General features: G+C 46.9%; 1 protein-coding gene and 1 pseudogene across 1 annotated transcript; both read right to left on the minus strand.

The window, feature by feature from the left end:
• Positions 1-5,137: 5,137 nt before the first annotated feature.
• On the minus strand, positions 5,138-7,719 carry LOC124695093 (proline-rich receptor-like protein kinase PERK4). The gene is made up of 8 exons (XM_047227979.1): positions 7,119-7,719; positions 6,446-6,979; positions 6,268-6,354; positions 6,128-6,198; positions 5,928-6,004; positions 5,689-5,833; positions 5,430-5,594; positions 5,138-5,347 (listed from the first exon to the last, which is right to left on the minus strand). Exons 1-8 carry the CDS (start codon positions 7,717-7,719, stop codon positions 5,138-5,140), a joined length of 1,890 nt encoding a protein of 629 aa, XP_047083935.1.
• A 3,094-nt stretch (positions 7,720-10,813) lies between these two features.
• LOC124695094 lies at positions 10,814-17,177 on the minus strand (annotated as a pseudogene).
• Positions 17,178-17,812: the final 635 nt, after the last annotated feature.

A 17,812-nucleotide genomic window follows, 5' to 3' on the forward strand; every position in this document is an offset into this window, starting at 1 on the left:
CGCGCCCTTTTTGCACTTCAGTCCTTCCAGTCGAGTTAAGTCTGCGTGTGGTTCCACAACTTGTCTTGTGGGTTCTGTCGTGTGTACAGGCAGATTTTTTTTTTCGAAAATTCTGCCAATGTATTAATAATCATCAATAGTAGTACAAATAGACTTAAAAGTAATAAAAATTACAAACAGGGCTTTGGACCACCTAGCGACGACTACAGACACTGACGCAAGCCGAAGGCGCGCCGCCGTCCTCGCCTCTCCATCACCGGAGCCAGGCAAAACTTGTCGTAGTAGAGCTTGTTGTAGTAGACAAACGGGAAGTCGTCGTGCTAAGGCCCCAAAGGACCAGAGCAGCAACCGTCGCCAAAGATGACAACCGTAGATCGGAAGAGATTGACCTGAAACCACACCAACGGACACGAAAACCGATCGGGTCTCATGAGATCCGTCGGACACACGACTCCACGTGCTCTCCACCGATGCAAGACGCACCACCGGAGCGAGGATAGGGCGGGAGGACCTTATTCTGACTTGAGGATGTAGCCGCCGCCTCGTCATCCTGAAGAAGACAGTGAAAATGACCTAACAAAGAACGGAAACCCTCCAAAGACGAGAGGTTGTGGCCCGCCACACCTCCAAAACCCCAAGGCCACCGGAGGCAGAGCGGACCAGCGACGTCGCCGACGAGGGGAGGGAAACCTAGATGGGTTTTATTGCAAAAAAATAAGCATCCAAATAAGCATAATATATTTTTTTATTATGCTTTCTAAAGAGATCATGCATATCACGTTGTCATCATGTATCAAGAATATATACTCTTAGGCTAAAGTTATGGGAAAAAACTTTAGACAAACAACATCTAATGTCATCTTCTCCACTTTGTTCCGCCGAGTCAGGTGATTAGATTCGGGTGCAACGTGGACATTCTCAAAGAGACAACCCTCATTCCCCTATGCCCGGGTGAAAACCCTAAATCCGCGGATTTGGTGCCTTAGAGGCGCCACCTTCAAACTGTAGGAAGGTGGTCGTGTGTTGCATGTGGTCTGTGGTATGCGTGTAGAGGCATTTCCTGGGGTGATGTGATGTTGTGTTCGATCGGTGTTGTTTTGCTTGTTGGCGGGTCGGTGCCCTCGGCATGGGCGAAAGGGGACATTTCCCCTCTCCGTCGGCAGCTTCTGAGTTTTGGCCTTTCACCGCAACATTGCGGCCTTCTTTTTGTCGTGTCTTCTTTTGGTGATCTTAGTCCAAAGCTGACGTCCTACTAGGCGGTCGGTGCTTTGGCCAACGGAGACTCTTGTGGGTATCGCGTAAAGAGGTATCCATGCTTCGTGATTTGTTCCCTGTCAAGTTTGTCCCACGTGTGTGTGCGCGCTCTTGGGGAGCTGCTTTGCCTTCTGACGGTCGGAGGTTGAGGTGAATGGCATGATAGCTTCGATGAGGCGGAACTTAGCGAAGTCAGGTTCCGTCTCTTCTGGTGTACTTCACGGCGTTTCCTCACCTATGTTCTGATCGTTCCGAGAAATGATAACCTCGATGCCCAAGTTGTGTTTTCTGTATTTTTTGTTTGCTTAGTTGCTCGTGGTCTATAAGATGATCTTTCAACACCCTGTAATTTTTGTATGTTAGATTTTTTAAATCAAACTTGGCTCATATCGTACCTATCATCTAAGAAAATAGACAAGGCCGACAAGCACGCATTAGAACTAGTCAAGGAGAAGACCTACAAATCTCACGAGAACAACAACACAAAGATGTTGTGACGAGTAGGGGACTGCGAGAGGAAGCCCCTAGCTTCGGCAAATAACCCACAATCGGTCGCGCATGTTCGTCCCTATAGTGACTTTGCTTCTCATGGAGAAGGGCATGTGCATATAGAGGTGTAATCAATTAGGCGGGGTGAAAGGGCGATATAATAAATTTATCAAAAATTGAATTTGTTTAGCAAGTTGTTTTCTACTTGTTGCATAAAACACTCAAGCATGCAAACTACAAAGATAGACTTGCGAAAACAATAGATTGCAAGAAAGTAAATAAGCTAAGGAAAGAGAATCACAAACACCGGATTTAACTCTAGGGTTGAGATGGTTAGGTTATCATACGTCATCATTGGAGGAGGAGGTTGCGACGCAATGTCTTAGTGGCAAATTCCACGATCACCTAGACCTAGATAAAAGTGCATGGAACCCCATGTTTGGTTTTGGTAATTAGTAACAAACCATATGAACTAATGTTTGCATTGAGTTACATTTCTAGGATTTGTCCATAGCCAATCTTGAACCATTTGTTTGCTTCAAGGTTGAATAAAAATGAAAGTGAAGAAGATGAGATGACCAATGTGTTATTCAAGGAGTGATTCGAAGTTTTTTCATGAGAGTGGTTGAGCACATATGGCAAGTTGTCTTGAAGAAGATTGTGGGAGCTCTCATGTGTACCTTCAAGCCATCAACATAATTAAGTGCAAATTCAAAATGATCTATCTTGAAGAGAGCATATGCTTCAAGCTTGCCATCCATATGGTGATCATGAATATGTGAAGATATGCCGAAGAAGAGGCTCTTCGATAGTGGAGTATGGGGGAGAAATCCGCAAGACTTCACGAAAGAAAGCATAATTAAGAAAGGTGTTGCATCTTAGTGCGGTGAAGATCGTCATCATCTAGCTCAAGTGGAATGTGCAAAGTCAAGGATTTTTATTGATAGCCATTCTCTTTTACCAGTTGATGCATCTAAAATGCATACACGAACTTTGTGGTTTGTTGACATACATTCCTTCATATTTGCATCTCGCATAAGATTATATCAATGTTTTATATTGTTTTTGGAGATTTTCCAATGACCCCCTTTATTTTGGTTATAACTCTACAGAACGAGAATCTTCTGTTTTGTGTATTTTTCACTTTCAGGGACCTATATAGAACCAAATGGACATGGGCTGATACGAAGCTGATACGAAGCTTTGAAATCACGCAAACGGAGCCAGGAAACCCAATAGCCTACAGGTGGCACGAGCCCTGATACGTCTCCGACGTATCGATAATTTCTTATGTTCCATGCCACATTATTGATGATATCTACATGTTTTATGCACACTTTATATCATATTCGTGCATTTTCTGGAACTAACCTATCAACAAGATGCCGAAGAGTCGATTCTTTGTTTCTGCTGTTTTTGGTTTCGAAATCCTAGTAACGAAATATTCTCGGAATTGGACGAAATCAACGCCCGTGGTCCTATTTTGCCACGAAGCTTCCGGAAGACCGAAGAGGAGTCGAAGTGGGGCCACGAGGGGCCGCCACCATAGGGCGGCGCGGCCCGAGCCCCGGCCGCGCCGACCTGTGGTGTGGGGCCCTCGTGTGGCCCCCACGTTGCCCTTCCGCCTACTTAAAGCCTCCGTCGTGAAAACCCCGCATCGAGAACCACGATACGGAAAACCTTCCAGAGACGCCGCCGCCGCCAATCCCATCTCGGGGGATTCTGGAGATCTCCTCCGGCACCCTGCCGGAGAGGGGATTCATCTTCCGGAGGACTCTTCACCGCCATGGTCGCCTCCGGAGTGATGAGTGAGTAGTTCACCCCTGGACTATGCAAGATCGGCTCAACTCTAGACAACTGTTGTAAAGGAAAAGTTTCTCGCCTGACTATTCATGTCCTATGCGCAATTCACACATGATGTAATCCAGATACCACCTCTTCTTCAGTTGTCCTTTTGTTGTGATATGTTGGCAATATATTTGCTCGGGGTGGACTGCACCAGCTAGCTCTGGACGACAATTCCCTGTTATGGATTTTATTGATAGTCTCAAGGCTGGCATTGATCATTCTTTCTCTCTCTAGAAATTATTGTGATGGGTTATATGGACTTCTAGAAATGATTTCTTGTTTAATGATGTTAGACCCAGCCTCTATAAATGTCGAAGGATCTCCAGAGATGAGTTGGCTTTGCTAGTGCACAAGGCCAAGAGGAAGTCATATGTTGGGCCAAAATCTTGGGTCCACAGTTTTATTTAAAATAGGCTAGTTGTTTCTTCTCTAAGGTGTTTTGTTTACTAGTTGGTGCTTTCCTCTAGCACCACTTGTAAAAAGATTGGAGATCTTTGTTAAATAGAAAATAAAAAATATGCAGTGGGGAAATCCACTATCCAGCTTAAAAATACAAAATACCTACTAATCAATAAAATATAACATTGCATCCCTTGGAATACCACGCTTCTCATTTTGTGGGGGTCTACTTTGACAATATCCAGGTAGCAACATAGAAAACGCACAACACTTGATAAAGGGTCATTTTCTAAATTGCCTTGCCATTAATCATCCAAAACCCTACGGGATCCTAGATGCACTTTCAAGAGGTTATCGGGGAAAATGTTAGACACCGCGTAAAGGATCATGCTAGAACATAGTCATGAAGGGAGTGGGAGGGTGACGCGTAGGTTGTGTCCATGGCAATGTCGGGACTTGTTCAGGGTGCTACGGCATCCATGGCATTGTTCAGCATTGGAAATAGGATCACGTTTATGACATGAATCACCATTATAATTCGTGTGGCATCCATGGCCCTGATCATCATTGGAAATAAGATTGCTTTCATAACATCGACCAAAATTGGAAGTAAGGCAACATTAGAAGTAAGGTGGCACCCATGGTGACGATGCCATAGCAATAATCCTAAACCTACGGAATGGGCTTACGGTCTGACGTGGTGGCTGATGTTTGGTTCTGGTTTTTTCCATCCCTTAAATTGTAGAGCACGTACTGATCTGGTGTGCCTAGAGGGGGTTGTCGGTAACAATTTTTTGTAGGTGCCGTCCGTAGATGTAGCATCGTTGATGCCGTAGACATATTCAGAGGTGGTAGATTAACAGTGCGACTTGTCTAGACTTCCCTTCCAGATCTATTTCCACTTCAAATGTAACCGAAGAGCTGCAATTACATGTAGGTACATATATACATACATACATCAATTTACACGATTATACAACACCGGCCGGTTTACAAGCATTTGAAGCAGATACATCGAACATACGGCATGCTCACCCCATGTACACATGAACTCATGCATCACAGTCGATCCCTCCCACGACATGGCCAACTTACGTCAGTCAAAGATTCAAAATTTCTACGGTGAAGGAGCTCCTGGAAGGATTGGTTAATGCCGCCGTGTTGCGTCCCCCGACTCACCCGTCCCACTGTACTCGTTGGTGTACTCCCCGCTGCTCTCGAACGCGACCTGCCTCAGCCTGTTGATGTTGGCCGCGTAGTTGCCGGACTCGTCGGAGCTGTAGATCATGCTCTGCCCGGGCTTCACCCCCTCGTTCAGGTCGTCCAGCGACATCTCGCCCTCCAGAGCACGAACTATCTGTAGTGCAAGGATCAATGTCAAAAGGTAGGGAAACTGGCATTGAGACAGGCAGGTGGGATATGTCTTGTAGGATCTTCACCTGTTTCATCTTGGGGCGGCGCTTGGCGGAGTGACGAACTGCGGCGGCGGCGCTGGCCGCCATGCGCTCCATCTCCTGCCGGTCATACTTGTTCTCCAGGCGCGGGTCGACCACCTCGTCGAAGCTGCCACCTTGGGATAGCGCGCTCGCCAAGAGTGGCCTCGCCTGTTAACCGTTGACGCGACCAGAACGCCGGCGCGTCAGAAACGAAGCTGATGCGGGCAGATGCTAGATAGGGAAAGAGAGAAGTATAGCTGACCCAATCGACCAAGCTGTCCTCCATGTAGTTGTTGGGATCGACGGGCCGCCGGCCGGTGATGAGCTCGAGCATCATGACGCCGAAGGAGAAGACGTCCGACTTGTCCGTGAGCTTGCCGCTCGAGGCGTACTCCGGGGCCAGATACCTGCACGCGCCAACAGCAGAAAATACAGTAAATTGTGGCTTCGTTTCGAGAGCGTGTGCCGGAGTGCGAGGCGCTTTGCTGTGCTTGTGCTCACCCAAACGTTCCCATGACGCGCGTGGAGACGTGCGTGTTGTTATCGGTGGTTAACTTGGCGAGCCCAAAATCCGCGACCTGCCAACATTCAGACATTTTTTACTCTAATCTTGCAGATCTGCTGTATAGCACTGTCAAATATTATGTTCATGCAGTAAGCTTGAGACATCGAGCAATCGATGAAGGCATCGATCAGTTTACCTTGGCCTCGAAATTTTCGTCCAGGAGAATGTTAGCCGCCTTGATGTCACGGTGGATGATCCTTGGATGACCTTAAACAGCAATTCGTCAGAAGGACATGCAGAGAGAAAACACAATCAGAAACAAGAGTAGAAACTTACAATCTTCGTGCAGGTAAGCAAGGCCCTTGGCGGAGCCGAGCGCGATAGCGAGCCTCGTCGGCCAGTCCATCACCGGCACGTCCTTGCCTGCAGCGTAGCCAGCCACCAAGCGTCAGAATTCAGAGAGACCCAGGTCAGAACGTACGAGAAAAACAAGCAGAAGAACGAACGAACAAACCGTGGAGGTGTCGCTCGAGGGTGTCGTTGGGCACGAACTCGTAGACGAGGAGGCGCTGCGACGATCCGGCGATGCAGTATCCGACGAGGGAGACGAGGTGGCGGTGGTGGACGCGGCTGATGATCTCCACCTCCGCCTGGAACTCGCGCTCGCCCTGCCCGCTGCCGGCCTTGAGCTGCTTCACCGCCACCTCCTTGCCGCTCCCCGGCAGCACGCCCTTGTACACGTACCCGAACCCGCCCTGCCCCAGCAGGTTCGCCTTGGAGAACCCGCCCGTCGCCGCCCCCAGCTCCTCGTACGTGAACGAGCTCTGCGACCCGAACCCCAACGACAAGGCCGGGGACGGCGGCGGCATCGGCCCCGTCCCGTGCGACCCGCTCACCATCATCTCCTCGCTCAGCGGCCCCTGCCCCGGCGAGTACTGCTGGTGCTGCTGCTGCCACCCCCCGCCGCCGCCGCCGCCGTGCCCGTCCATCGGCATCGGGCCGCCGCTCTGCTGCCACGGCGGCATGTTGTTCGCGTAGAACACGTTCCCTGCACGCGCACGCACGCACGCCGCCATGCATGTTTGTTAGCACATCTCTGCAAATGTACGACGTTCTCCATCCATGAATGTGCTGTGCATGCATGATGAAACGACAGTTAGCTAGTACATGCGCGCGCGTGTACGTACCGTGCTGGTCGGTGTAGAAGGGGATGTGCGGCTGCCGCTTCTTCTTCCTCCGGGCGCAGCACACGCACGCCGCGATGCACAGCAGCAGGGCGAAGGCCGTGACGCCGATCACCACGCCGACGACGACGGCCGCCACGTTCGGCGTGTCGTCCTGGCTGCTTCCGCTCTTGCCACGGCCGCCCGAACCGCCCCCGCCCTTGGAACTCCCACTCTCCGACGCGCCGCCGCCGCCGCCGCGCTTCGGAGCCTGCGGAGACGGAAGGGCATTTGATCCCGGCGGAGAGACTTGCTGCGGGGGCGACCCGCCGGCATCCGCAGGTGGAGCCTGCGGTGTCGAGGGCGGCGACGGCGCAGAGCCGGATGACTGCGGCGGTGGGGACGACTGTGTGGACGAGTCTGAGCTAGATGGAGGCGGCGATGATGGCGGAGACGAGGTGGATGATCCCGATGACGATCCACCGGAGCTATCCGAATCTCCCGACGACGACGACGAAGATGACGAGGATGATGACGAAGACGACGGCGTGTCCAGCCCGCCCAGCAGGGGAACGCCCAGGGGTCCGCGGTTTAGGGGCCCGTTGCCTAGCGGCGAGTCGTCCATTGTTATTGATAGGATTAATTCGCGTTAATTAGCGTTCCGCGAGGCTCGCCAATATGGAGCTCCTCGCGGGAAAGATGATGACTCCACCCTCGCTCCTTGAAGATGCTCTAGGTTGGAATGGCGCCGATCCTCGTCGCCATGGCCCTCCCCGTAATGAACCCCTGAAATCATGTTGGAAGAAAAAAAAATTACCATGGAGAGGCGAGTAGTGAAAGATTTCAGACTTTGGTTGGGCCAAAGTTGTTTCTCTTGTAGAACACATTGGATAATGAACAATCCAAGATCAATAAAAAGCAAATGTTAAACAAAATTTGATGACGACAGAATATGGTGGGAAAACAAATTGGGCCATGTGTCACTGAAATTACAGAGGACCAAACCAACCAACGATGTTAAAACGTGAAGAAGACGAAGCATCCATGATGTGTACCTTCCTTTTCCCCCTGTTGTTTCGCAAAAGAAGAAGAAGAGAAGGGGTTGAAACAGAATTGGAGAGACGGGGAAGGGGAAGTAGGCTTCGGAGGCGTAGGTTTCGTCACATTGCCCAACCTCCACCAACTGGCCATTTGCTCTCCTTTACGTTTTTCCATTTTTAGCTTCAGGGCAAAACGGGGGGTTCAAAGCCATTGGACCAAAGCTGTGTAACCGCATTACTGCTCGTGCTGCTCGTGTTTCACCATGACACTCCAGGCCATAGCTGAATGAGTTGAAGTTTCCTCTTTAGAAAAAAACGGACTTGGCTGAGTGAAGATTTCAATGGAATTTCAAAGGAATTTCAAAAATTATGGAGTTTCTAACTATCACGAGTTTTTCTATGAAGATTTTATTATTTGTATTAAGTATTAATTTTTTTAGGGTTTTCTATATACATGTACTATTATTACATATATAGAAGCCGACCCTGTTTACTCGCACGGGAGCCCTCCAAGGCATTGTTCATGCGCGGATGAACAATGTTGCGTATGAACATATCATTGCCCCCCCCCCCCCCTCCTTTTCCCTTTTTTTGCATTTTGGATAGTAATTTTTTTACAGTTTTTATGCTGATTTTCTTTGATAATTTACGACAGTAAATTCTCAACTTTCCAGAAAAAATTGATAATAATTTATGAGCAAAATTCTTCAACCCAATGTAAATATTTACTAGTAATTTTGGAACATCGCTACGTATCTTTTTTTGCCGAACGTTACATACTGGTACAACAGTAGTTTACCGATGTTAACTAAATAACAGTAAATTTTCCAGTTGATACGTTGCAAACGTATCTATAATTTTTTATGATCCATACTTGTTTTACACCAATTGCTATATGTTTTATTTACACTTGGTGGTATTTTTATGCATTTTTCGAAACTAACCTATTGACAAGATGTCACAGTGTCAGTTCCTGTTTTCTGCTGTTTTGTATTTCAGAAAAGTTTTACAGGAAATATTCTCGAAATTGCACGAAAGAAAAGTCAAAGTTCCTATTTTTTCCGGAGCGAAGACAGAGTCCAGAGCAGAGACAGAGGAGGGCCACAGGGTGGCCACACCATGCCTAAGCGCAGCCTGGCCCTAGCCCGCGCCTAGGGGTGGTGTGGGGCCACCAGGCCTCCACCGACCTCGTCCTTCCGGCTATATAAAACTTCCGACGCAAAAACCCTAAATCAATCGGCCTCCTCTCCTCTCCTCTCCTCTCTCACAATGAGCAACCTCTCTCTGCCATCAGACACTGACAGCGAGGGAAGCCGCCGGGATGGCGCCATTGGTGGGACAGAGTTGCAACGCCTAGCAGCAATGGTTCCCCGCCACCAGACAGCAAGGAGGATTGGGAGGCCGACGAGGAGGAGGAGGAAGAGGCTGAGGAGGCGGTGTCAAGGGCCCCGACGAAGGCGGAGGCGGAGGCGAAAGCGAAGGCGAAGGCGCAGTCGGCGACCACCGTCGACGACGAGTGGGACACAAGTTCCTCCGACACGTCGAATGACACCGGCTCTTCGAAAGAGGTGACGAGCAGGAAGCGCCACCGTGAGGACGACGAGGCGGGGCCATCAAATAAGAAGCAGTTTAAAAAAAAATCAAAGTTTTTATAAGTAATTTGCTTATGTTTTTTCGAAGTTTTTATATGTAATTTGTTTATGTTGCACCGTTTTGAAAATTAGTACAACGTTATTTCTTCATCGTACCTACAAATTTCTTCTATCTATTAAAATAAAAATATAGTATTTTAAAGTTTGAGGGACACGGCTGGGGAGCGACGTCCCCCAAACGCGGCACGAAGAAAACATGTCCCCCAAACGCTCGATCCGGCGCCGTTTGGGGATGCTCTTAGTTCGTCATTTCTGTCAAGCAACCCCAAATACATTGAGAAATGAAATAAAGAGCAAGATGAGGTAGAATTTGCCGGGTCTCCATATAGATGTGCAGGCTAATAACTCTATTAGCTTGTCCATGGAGAGCCACCATGAATCACAGTTCTATGGCATCTGCCACATTAACGAACCGCCAGCTATTGACAAGAAGTCAACCTGTTGACTGACCAAAAGAGGAGAATACTTGCCAGGAAAGAGGAGCATGGAAATAACGCATGAAATAATCCCCGCAGAAGTGGTTGCTGACCAACTTGACCTATGTTTTCACCCAGCAGTGTCTAAATGCCTCACATCCTCCATCATTTGTCAGACACCTTTGTCTCAGAACAACAAGAATAAACAAAACAGGTCTCAATAAAATGGAATGAAACGGAGTAATATATTAGTCAGTGCATTGGATTTACGTATCTATTCTGTGTCACTCGATCAAATGGCATATCACTACTTCAGAATTACAAGATGTGTAGAGATGTTGCAGCACCAATGGTGAACTGAATTGGTGCATAACCCAAGCAAATTCAGAGTATCCTAAATAGTAGTAATATACTTGAGGCAAAACTCACATATCTTCCAGCAGCAAAATTTACTCAAAAAAGTTTCTGAATTTGAAGGAATAGACAGGTATGCAATGGGGAAATACATAAGCTTTTAGTTAAAAATTGATGAGTTGGAAAAATCATTGGCCAGAATAAATGACAATGTTTTGACAGCTACCCATGCAAGTATACGACCAAAATCAACACACTCAGTCACAAACATATTCTGCCTCCACTACTTCGCCTCCAGAAGTTCCTTCAGACAATCTTGCGAGTGTTGCTTGATCCATAGGAATAAAATTCCCTGGCAATTTGAACAAGGGATAGTCGCCATCAAATTCGCCCTGGTACGCCTGTCCAAGGGAATACCCCAGAGCTCGAGCAACAGGGACGGCTACCGCATTGCCAACTTGGATATATCTACATAAAGCATGCACATCACAAATAAATCAACATAATAAAGGAGTCCTAGAGGTTCACAGCTACTGTGTCCTTACAAAAATCAAACAGTTAAGGTGTCAAGTTAAAGATGAACTTACTTCTGTTTTATAGGGCCAGACAACCTGTAATAGTCTGGGAAGCCTTGTAGCCTCGCGTTTTCACGGACAGTCAGAACTCGGTGCTGGGTGGGATGCAAAACAATCTGCAAAATTCCATCCAAGCTCGATCAAAATAAAAGATATTGGCAAGTTATGAACTCATAAAAGCACCAGAAATTGTATTAACAGCTCACTTGGTTATGAGGCTCAGCTCTGGTGACAACAGTTGCAACAGTTTCATCCCACCACAGGCGTCCAAATGGTCTGCAAAGCAACACAACAAGGATTAGCAATCGAGTTTTATGAATAATACAACCCAATATTCGGTATACTTACTTCAGTGACTTGCCCTTGATAAAGGTCATGGCATAGCTAGGCACCTACAAGAGAAGCAAGGATGATTAAAACATGGGAAATATGTACATTACAGCTGATAAAAGCACGACAGATATAAGTAGTACCAAAGGCTTCCCAGAAGACAGAAGTACGCGAGGAATATCCGGATCGAACTCAACGGTATTGTTTTCCCCAACCCGGACACCTTTCAAATCACGGAAGTTGGCCCCTGAAATACAATAATTGCTCATAAATTGTAGGACTGGGTAAAAAGAAAAGGGCATTACACATGTTCAGCCTTAGCTTACCTTTTTTACAGGAATCTGCTGCACTCTTTCATAATCGTCATTGTTTAATTGTAGGGGCTGATGATCAAATAGCAGACCTTCCTTGTGAGTAGCATCTCCAAGTGAGTAATCCTTCATGTCTTAAAATGAATAACAAAACAAGATAACTCAGAATGGCACCAAATAACTCAGTATAATCAAGAAGTCACAAACTTATAATAAAATGGTGGAAACTATGGCATGATGACATCATTGAACCACCAACATGACTAAAAATATAAGAAAAGAATGCAGATATTAAATTTAAACACTCAACAGGTCAGACTAGGTGGGTTTACCTTTACGGTTGAGCCGGATATAATGTTGGAATTCTGTTTTGGGTCGAATACGATGGTCCATCACATCATTAGGTTGATGGTTTCCAACCTGTAGAAAAGAATATAATTTATGAGGACAGAGAAAACAACTGATGTTCAGGCAGCACTCCACAAATAATTGAGTAGGCGAGGAAAACAGCCAGTGCAAACCTTCGGTAAATCGGATATAGCATCTCTAATGACAAGAGCTTCCTTCAAGTGTTTATCTTCGGTTTCATTATAGGCAACTAGACATTGCTGAAAATAGAGCATCATTTCAGTAAGATGTAATAATAACATAAACATGGTGTTAGTAATATGTTCTCATACCGAGAATGCATTTGGCACTACTCCTCGATTAATAACATCATGGGTGGGAAGCGGAAACTTTGGAAGTACCTACATTGCCAGATGAATCTTTCTTAGCAGTAGTGTTACAAGGTACAACAGAGCAAGGAGCATAGGAAAAAGAGAGATACCACTGAAGGAAGCGCTCCCCAGAGAAACACTCGCATCCTGAACTGTGGTAGCCCATAACATCCTGCAACCATCATACCAAGCCTAGCTTGGTAACTCATGGCAACAAGGCGACTCAATGCATAACGCCCGAGAAACCCATCTGCAAATTTCAGAATATCTACGACGTTCTCCATAAGAACATATTTGGGGCTCAGGTAGTTCACAATATCCATAAACACAATCAGTTGTTTGTTTCTTTCATCCATCAGCGGATCTTCATAATTTCTGAATCTGTTCAATCCACTGATGCCTTGGCAAGGAGGACCCCCACAGATGACATCCACGCAGCCCTTTTGGAATTAGAAATACATTAATAGGTAGCACAAGAACAAGAACCCAAAAGGAACAAGGAGGGATATACGTACAGGCAAGGGTAAAATGGATTCCCTGTATCCACTCTCAACAAATTCTTTAATACGTTCAGGGGAATCACTGAAATGTTAACTAGGTTAAGGCACTATTGACAAAACAAAATAAAGAGGAACGCAATGAAACAGATACCAACCTAAGGCCATCACTTGGCTCCCAAGTATCATAACTAGGATCATATGTTTTCCACCGTACCTACAAAAATACAAAAATGTTCTAAATTATCTAGTGTAAAATTGAACATACAAGAGAGGAATAAAAATAGCCCTGAAATCCATAAGAATTACAGAAATATGTACTTTGAAAAATCAAGTCTGCAGTACCTTGAACCACAAGCCAGCCTTTCCAGTGCTATTTGGATCACCGTAGCAAATATCAACCAGTTTCTCTACTTCAAATGTACCCTCCGGGAGATTTTCATTTTCATCATCTTCATCATTGTTCGAAGTCCGTGGTAGAGAATTGCTATTGTGGACGTCATATTTCTTACAGAGGGCATCCCAGTGCCGAAGGAGGGAAAGGAAATCCTCAGCCTTCTCATTCCGCACCTACAAATTAGATGTAAAATCATACAAGTCATCATGCCTGGTTAACAAAACAGGGAATGCAATTCAGTGCCAATTGTAGTTACTAGCTACCTGTGTGAATGTGTGGTTTTGCTTTAGACTGTTGCAAGCATTTGTGTTCATGTCTACAGCCCATTTCTGCAAAAGGTAATAATATTAAGATTGTCAGTTACAGTGCCTTCAGCGGCAGTGAAGGTCCTAAGACATCCTAAGCAGAAAACTTACTGTATTCAGTTTTAAGCCCGACCATGCAGCACCCAGGCATAGCCCAGTTGACATGGCACCACACCCAGAGTAAAGATCCAGCAGTGTTGCTGTTTCCATTTGTTCATCATGTGGTGCCGCAATGTCAGCAATTGGTTTTTTCTTAGAATAGTCAACATCGTCACAAGAAAGATCTGATGCTGCTTCACTGCCCATTGCACCACCATTTTCTACAAGAGTTTAACTCGTCAAAATACATCAGGAGATATATCATGGTACACTATATCTATCAATTTTTAGTTTGCCGAATGTACTTCCCGGATGTATCATCAAAGTAATTATTGTATAGAGTCATTTTAAATTATGATCAGACCATCCAAGTATACTGTATATTTTTATTTTAATATAAGTTGCATACAAGAAACAGAAAAGACAAGCTTGACTGAGCACTTATGATGGTTGCAACATAGGGAAAATAGTATCTACAGATGATTACCTGGTGGCATGTTCGCAAACGTGGAATATGCTACCGAATAAGACATGTCATAATACAAATCACACTTTGAGATTAGCTGAGCTTTAGCTTCAGGTGTCATCTGTAGTTGTTTAACAAAGCAAACATATAAAGATCAGCAGAAACATGACAAGCAGTATGTAGTACACATTCATGAACTTGAAAGAAAAAAAACAAAGCACTTACATTTGGGCTCACATAAATGATATTTACTTTAGAGATAATTGACTCAATCATGTTATCATTCTTTTCCTCTGAAAGGAAAACACGCTTGCGATCATGCTTATGATCATTAACCTCCAGCAATTTGGGTGAGATGACCTGCAAATTTGTGTTAGGCACATGCGGAATTTCCTTTAGAAAAAACAAGAACACATGCTTGACACGCATACCGTATCTTCCACACGGAAGAACCAGCGACAAGTGAAGTGTGATCCATGATCGATTCCTTCAAACAACTCTGTGATCCGGCCAATGTAATTGTCCTCACCAGGAGCAGCCTGCAGTCACTCAGAATAACAATAGCATGATTACCGCAGTTCGGTTAAAATAGAGCTAATCAACAAGATAAATGTAGGAGAGAAAACTAGAATATTTAGGAACTACACCCTTCATGGTCCATGCAAAGAAAAGAACCAATAAGCAGTTTGCGAAGTATCCAAGACATTTACTGAAGTGCTAAATATCACAGATCAGATTCACACATAATATGGAACAGTACAAACTAACATTTGAACCAAAGATATATAACACGAGAAAAAGGGTGTTGTATGTTCATAAAATCAAGAAGAAGCTACTTAATTAGAAATCTAAAGGACCCTCTAAATTAAGAATACATGGGCACAGAGTAAGTTAGTAATGCGTGAAAAGGTTAACAAAACCCACTGGAGTAGACTAGAAAGCCTCTTGGTATAATGCAAAAGGACCCCATTAGACAAACTTGTAGTCCTAGTACTAAATCATAAAATTCAGAACCTGATTTACATATATATCTTTACTCTCATGATGGATGACAATTTAGTTCACAGTTTATGCACTTAAGTTAGCATTTCACAGTACAGCATTGGATTGGTACAAGGAACCTGGCTGGCTAGCATGCATGCACCTGAGCACATTCTATTGCCACAAACTGAACGCATGGAAGTTAACAACATGACAGAAACAAAAAGGGAGGACACCTTCAACAATTAGCATAACGGAAAATTGCAACCCAAACTTTATCAATCGTCTTCGTACACTACAATCAGTCGAGGAAACCAATGGCAATCAGTCAATAAGCAGTACAGGTAAAAGGAGCGATCGTGGTTGACCTTGATAAAACGAAGAAGAAGCTACTTAATTAAAAATCTAAAGGACCCTCTAAATTAAGAATACATGGGCACAGAGGAAGTTAGTAATGCATGAAAAGATTAACAAAATTAACCCACTGGAGTAAACTAGAAAGCCTATTGGCATAATGCAAAAGGAATCCATCGGACAAACTCGTAGTCCTAGTGTACTAAATGAAGCCCAAGCCTTTGAAGATTAAATCACAAAATTCAGAACTTGATTAACATACATAACTTTTCCAATGATGGAACACAATTTAGTTCACGGTTATGCACTTAATTTAGTGTTGCACAATACAGTATTGAATTGGTACAAGGAACCTGGCTAGCATGCATGCAGCTGAGCATTCTATTGTCACAAACTGAATGCATGGAAGTTAACAACAACATGGCAGAAACAAAAAGGAGGACACCAGCAGTTGAGCAATCATATAGCATAATAACAAAAAAGTGCAACCCGAACTGAATATCAATCATCTTCGTACACTAGAATCATGTAGAAATGCTCTAGCAAGGAAAATAATGACAGTCAGGCAATAAGCAGTACAGCTAAAATTAAGCAGGCGATCGTGTTTGACCTTGACATAGACGTCATCCCCAAGATGGAAATTGGCCTCATCCACGCAAACTGTTCTGTAGTGGCGCAAGGCTCCAATCTCCTCCTCGGCATCTGACCTGCAGGAACATGAATTCCGGGTGAAATCAAGCACCGCGCGCGTGCAAAGGAGCTCGATCCCTTTACAGTACAACAACAAGGGCGCGCGGAGATTGCAACAAGCCATGCATGCATACCTCTTAGCTTGTGAATCAGGACCCTGCAATTAATCAAAGGCACAGGATTTTTGTCAGTCACAGCTAGAACATCTCTACCACCTGATCGATCAGAGGCTGAGACAGACAGCAGAGACACCATACTACGTACCTTGGCGGTGTACCTCTCCGGCCACCGTTGCCGCGCCTCGCCATCCGGCACGGGCTCGCCCACGAAGTGGTCCAGGATGGCCTTCCTCCTGGCGCTCGGCCTCGCCACCCTCTTCTTCCCGGCGCCGCGCGTCTCCGCCGACCCTTCTCCCCCCGCCTGGACCGCGTCGGCGTCTTCCTCCTCCTCGTCCTCCTCTTCGCCCATCCGCATCTCCTCCGCGTCCGGCTCCTCCGCGCAGATGTCGTCGTTGATCGCGCTGCCCGCGTCGTCCGCCCCCGCCCCCGCAGGCCGTTGCGCGTCCTTCACCCCGTCCTTGGCCGCGCTCCCCCGGGTAGCAGAAGCCGCCTCATCCGCCGCTCTGCGCTGGCGCTTGCCGCGCGAGCGCGACGCCCCGCGTTCGGGCTCGGTGTGGGTGTCGGGGTCGGTGTCGGCAGGTGTGGTCCGCAGCCGCACCGAGCGCCTCAGCTCGGCTTCGGCGTCGGGGTCCGCGTCGGCCGATTTGCGCTGGCGCTTGCCGCGCGACGACGCGCGCTCGAGCTCGGCGTCGGGGTCCGCGTCGGCGTCAGCCGGTGTGGAGCGCAGGCGCGTGGAGCGCCTGGGCTCGGTCGCCGGGGAGGGCGTCACCGGCGACATTGGCGCGGTGAGGGAGCAGAGAGCGGAGCTCGGGGAATGCTGGGGCTAGGGTTTTTGGGGAGGGTGGTGTTTGGTGGAGAGGGGAAAATTTGGAGGATTTGAGGAGAGCGGCGGGCGCCTTGGATGCTTTGGCGACGGAAAAAGGTGGAGGCGGCCTGGAACGGGCGGGAACGCGGAATGGCGAGCGCCGTAGTGGTGGGGTTCCGTCCGGGCCCACCCGCAGTGACTCGCCGTGCGCTCTCTCCGCTCCGCGACCGGTCAAAGTGGCTTGCAGTTTACGAAATATCTTGTCTTGGTGGTCATGGACGTAGCCAACGGGAGGCTGGCAGGTGGGGGCCAGAACCCAGAAGCGGAGAGGTCAGGTGGCTGTTTTGAGCAAAACGCCGAAATCTTCTCCTTCGCTTTTCCAGTCGCCCTTCTTGCGCTATCTCTTGTGTACGGGAAAAGAGGATCAGGACCGAATATCCCGCGCGCGCGATTCCTTGCGGTGGTTTGAATTTTGAAACCGCCCTCAGTGAGGTGTTGTAGACTACGGGATACGTGTGTGTATATGGGGCCGCTCTAGCTGGCGCTCGCGCGCCAGTATTAAATCGAGCGATCGGTTTCGGACAACCCAAATTGGGAATAAAACCGCG

Source organism: Lolium rigidum, chromosome 3 (assembly GCF_022539505.1).
Source record: "Lolium rigidum isolate FL_2022 chromosome 3, APGP_CSIRO_Lrig_0.1, whole genome shotgun sequence".
NCBI lineage: Eukaryota > Viridiplantae > Streptophyta > Magnoliopsida > Poales > Poaceae > Lolium > Lolium rigidum.